Consider the following 3,356-nt stretch of genomic DNA (forward strand, 5'->3'; position numbering starts at 1 on the left):
GACAATAGATTGATTATACTTATTCTATGCGTAAACATAACTCCAATTTGTTCTTAAAATTTAAAACTCGAATTATAAAATGAAGAGTTTAAGAGGTGTGGTTGTTTTGGGGATATTGGGATATATAGATAGGGCAACCCCAATATAATCGAATGAAAAAGTCACGAATTAGTCACTAAACACTTTAGTCAGAATGACCCACTCAGGTAATTAAGATTGTACATTATCTTCATGCGAGCGAAATAATTAAAACTGCAAAATTCTTCTCCCTTAAATGTTCACAATAATAATGAATGGAAATAGACAAAATAGGCTATGGTCAAGACATAAATCAAATAAATAAAATCAGTTTCTTCCGTTCTTTTAACAGTTCGCATATTAGCCCCCCGTGAGACTTCAGGGCATAGCTTTTAGCATCTTGATCTTAGTTCAGGGATTCAGGTCTCACTTTAACACCATCGATCACAATGCCACCTTTTAGTTGATACCCTTTTACCTCCGTGAGACTCATAATGATCTCATCATCTTCTCCTTCTCGGGTCTCAAACTCTCCTAACTCAATCTCCATCCACCCGTCGTCTCTACCTTTCGGCTCTCTCCTTTTCCCGTCCCCGCTAACCGCCTCAACTGTCGTGGCCATTCGCTCTTCTCGGTTTCCGTAAAACAGCCGCTTCATTTGTTGTTTCTTCTCATCCAAGCAACATAGATAAGTTGCACTATTACTAACTTGACCATTCTTGGATTTAACTGAAGTCTCCGCCGGAACTAGGTCTAGTCCGTAAGCGCCTTTGGTTACTTTCATTATCAGATATGCTCCGCATCTTGTGTTCGGTGATAAAACTCCGGTTTGGATTTTACCATTGATTTCTAATCGATCAGTTGTTATAAGTTCAGCTGACTCTGAAAATCTGAAAATTTGAAAATATATATTTAGTAAAAATTATTTGGAAGTGAAACATCTACTATCCATGTACACTAAGCATAAATTAATAGTCATTTTGAGAAAAGATATTGAAAACTGACCTAGAATCTGAGACGTTGCTCCAAGACCAGTACGATGAATGGTCACTATGAGTCATGGAAATATCTCTTGCTGATAACATGTAGGAAATTTTCCCGGAAAATTTATTGATCTTGAACAGCTGAAATTGCATCATATAAGAAGATATTATTAGTTCAAGTAGACTAAAACAGAAGTCCTTGTTTATACTTTAAATTAACTCATAAAATCGAACCTTTTGAGCATTGTCGATGAGAATGGAATCGCAGATCGATCTATAAATCTCCTTTTTGGACATCAAACCTTGATGACGGCCAGTAGACTGAGAGATGAGGCTTTTGTAATCGGAAGGTAAAAAATTTGCCCATACGAAGTCGGAGTCTCCGGCTAACCGAAAAACCGAAGAGACCTCCGACGATGTTAATACATCTGCTGGAGAAGTGAAGGCAAGAATACTGGCTACGCATGCTTCTGGTAACATCATCTTCTTTTTTCTTATATGCTAGGTAAAATAATTTTAAGAAAGAGAACTGTACTGAGTTTTCAGAATTTTGTTTTCTGGTTATGGGATTTGCTTTGATTTTTGTAAGTTGTAACTGTGGTATATAAGTTATGCCTGGAGATAGACATGGTGGGTATATATAGTGATGCTTGGCATATTTCTACTACCATTTTGGACCAATGGTCAAAATATTCTCAATTTAAATATTAAAGCGTTTGGTTGTTGGCCAAAAGTAAAAGATTGGCCTTCCAAAAGAGAAAGTTCACGCGCAAGAGGAAATTGTGCTATGAGTTATATGTACGTTGACATTATAACGTTTAGAGACTCATGAGTTACGAGACCAAATTACGAGACCAAATATAGTACGAGACCAAGTATGTCATTAAAATCCCTAAATTAGCATTTTCGTTGATTTAAAGCACAAATTTTGGATTTGGAGGTAAAAAAACACAAATCTTTTGTTGACTTCCAAATAATTCTCAAACTCTTGTTGACTTTGCCTTTTGAGGCACAACGTTAAGTAGCCAAACCGAAAATTAGACGTAGTTAATTATCTGTTAACGAGATCCGTTAATAGCAAAACAACACTGTTTATAACACCCTAAAACCCCCAAATTGAGAAATCGATTCTCATTTTCCCCAAATTTCAAACCCCAATCGATAATCTCTTTTCTTCTTCGATTTCTCTTTTCTTCTTCGAGTTCAACATATGAGTTCTAGCTCAGAGACATCGATGGTAGCTTTGTTTGACCGTGGAGTGCCAGCGAAGTGTGTTTGTGGAGCCGGAGTCATCAGTTGAATTCGAAGAAGAAGATCCAATCGAAGAAGAAAGGAGGAATCGCAAATTAGGGTTTGTGATTTGGGGATTTTAGGAGGAATTGATAATCGGGTTCGATTTAGGGATGTAATTAACGGATCTCGTTAACGCCTAATTAATCCGTTTAATATCTCCGTCTGGCCAGTTAACGTTGTGCTTCAAACGGCGAAGTCAACAAGACTTCATGATTTAAATAGAAGTCAAGAAAAAAGTGAGAGTTTTTTCAATAAATGAAGACTTCGTGATTTAAATCAACGAAAATGCTAACTTGAGGATTTTAATGACATTTTTCCCTTTTTTTTTTGTCAACAGTTCTGTATTTCAAACCAAACAATCTTGAGGACAAAAAAAAAAAAAAAACCACACCAACTGTTTGTACAAACCTGATCAAGAATTCAACTAGTTGTACACGTTGTATTTGAAAAAATTGTTTGTTGTTCGTTGTTTCCTAAAGAAACAAGGGATTCTTACACAAAATGCCATTTATTGATCCAAATATTTTATTTTTGTTATTTGTCTCAATGATTTTCAATTTTGCCATTTTTAACTCTGAAATATTTTAAAGTTTTTTTTTTTCATCAAACACATATTTCATAACAAAAACTATACCCTAAAAAAAATGGAAGCTAATAAACCCAAACATCATGTTTAAATTTGTGTTTTTAGATATAAAAAAGTGGTGTTTTTAAAAGTTTTTTTTTGGTCAAATGGCAAAACCTGTAAACACCTTTCAAAAAGAGAATTTGTTAGAAATGCCCTTTTTGGCATATCCTTTTTCAAAAATGCCCCGTTTTTGAACATTTTTTATTTTTTTCCTCTTTTACACAATTACACTATGTTAAATTAATTTTTAGAATTTTTTTTAATAGGTTTGGATTCCCAATTTACATTTAGGGTGTAGATTTTAAGAGATAGGGTTTAGTATTTGGGGTTTAAAGTTTATAATTTTGTCATTTTATATATTAAAAAGGGGTATTTTTTAAAATAGACACTATAAAAAGACATTTTTGAAAAGTGATATAGAAAATGGGTATTTT

General features: G+C 34.1%; 1 protein-coding gene across 1 annotated transcript; it reads right to left on the bottom strand.

Moving 5' to 3' along the window:
* On the bottom strand, positions 203-1,604 carry LOC104787379 (F-box protein VBF-like). Its single transcript, XM_010512950.1, has 3 exons — positions 1,236-1,604; positions 1,024-1,142; positions 203-908 (listed from the first exon to the last, which is right to left on the bottom strand). Exons 1-3 carry the CDS (start codon positions 1,482-1,484, stop codon positions 425-427), a joined length of 852 nt encoding a protein of 283 aa, XP_010511252.1. The 5' UTR covers positions 1,485-1,604; the 3' UTR covers positions 203-424.

This window comes from Camelina sativa, chromosome 5 (assembly GCF_000633955.1).
Source record: "Camelina sativa cultivar DH55 chromosome 5, Cs, whole genome shotgun sequence".
NCBI lineage: Eukaryota > Viridiplantae > Streptophyta > Magnoliopsida > Brassicales > Brassicaceae > Camelina > Camelina sativa.

Excerpts from the sequence above, each read along its gene's own strand:
- LOC104787379 (XM_010512950.1), bottom strand. The coding sequence starts at position 1,484 with ATGATGTTACCAGAAGCATGCGTAGCCAGTATTCTTGCCTTCACTTCT. Across the intron at positions 1,143-1,235 it reads TCATCGACAATGCTCAAAAG|CTGTTCAAGATCAATAAATT; the intron begins GTTCGATTTTAT and ends ATGCAATTTCAG. Across the intron at positions 909-1,023 it reads AGCAACGTCTCAGATTCTAG|ATTTTCAGAGTCAGCTGAAC; the intron begins GTCAGTTTTCAA and ends TCAAATTTTCAG.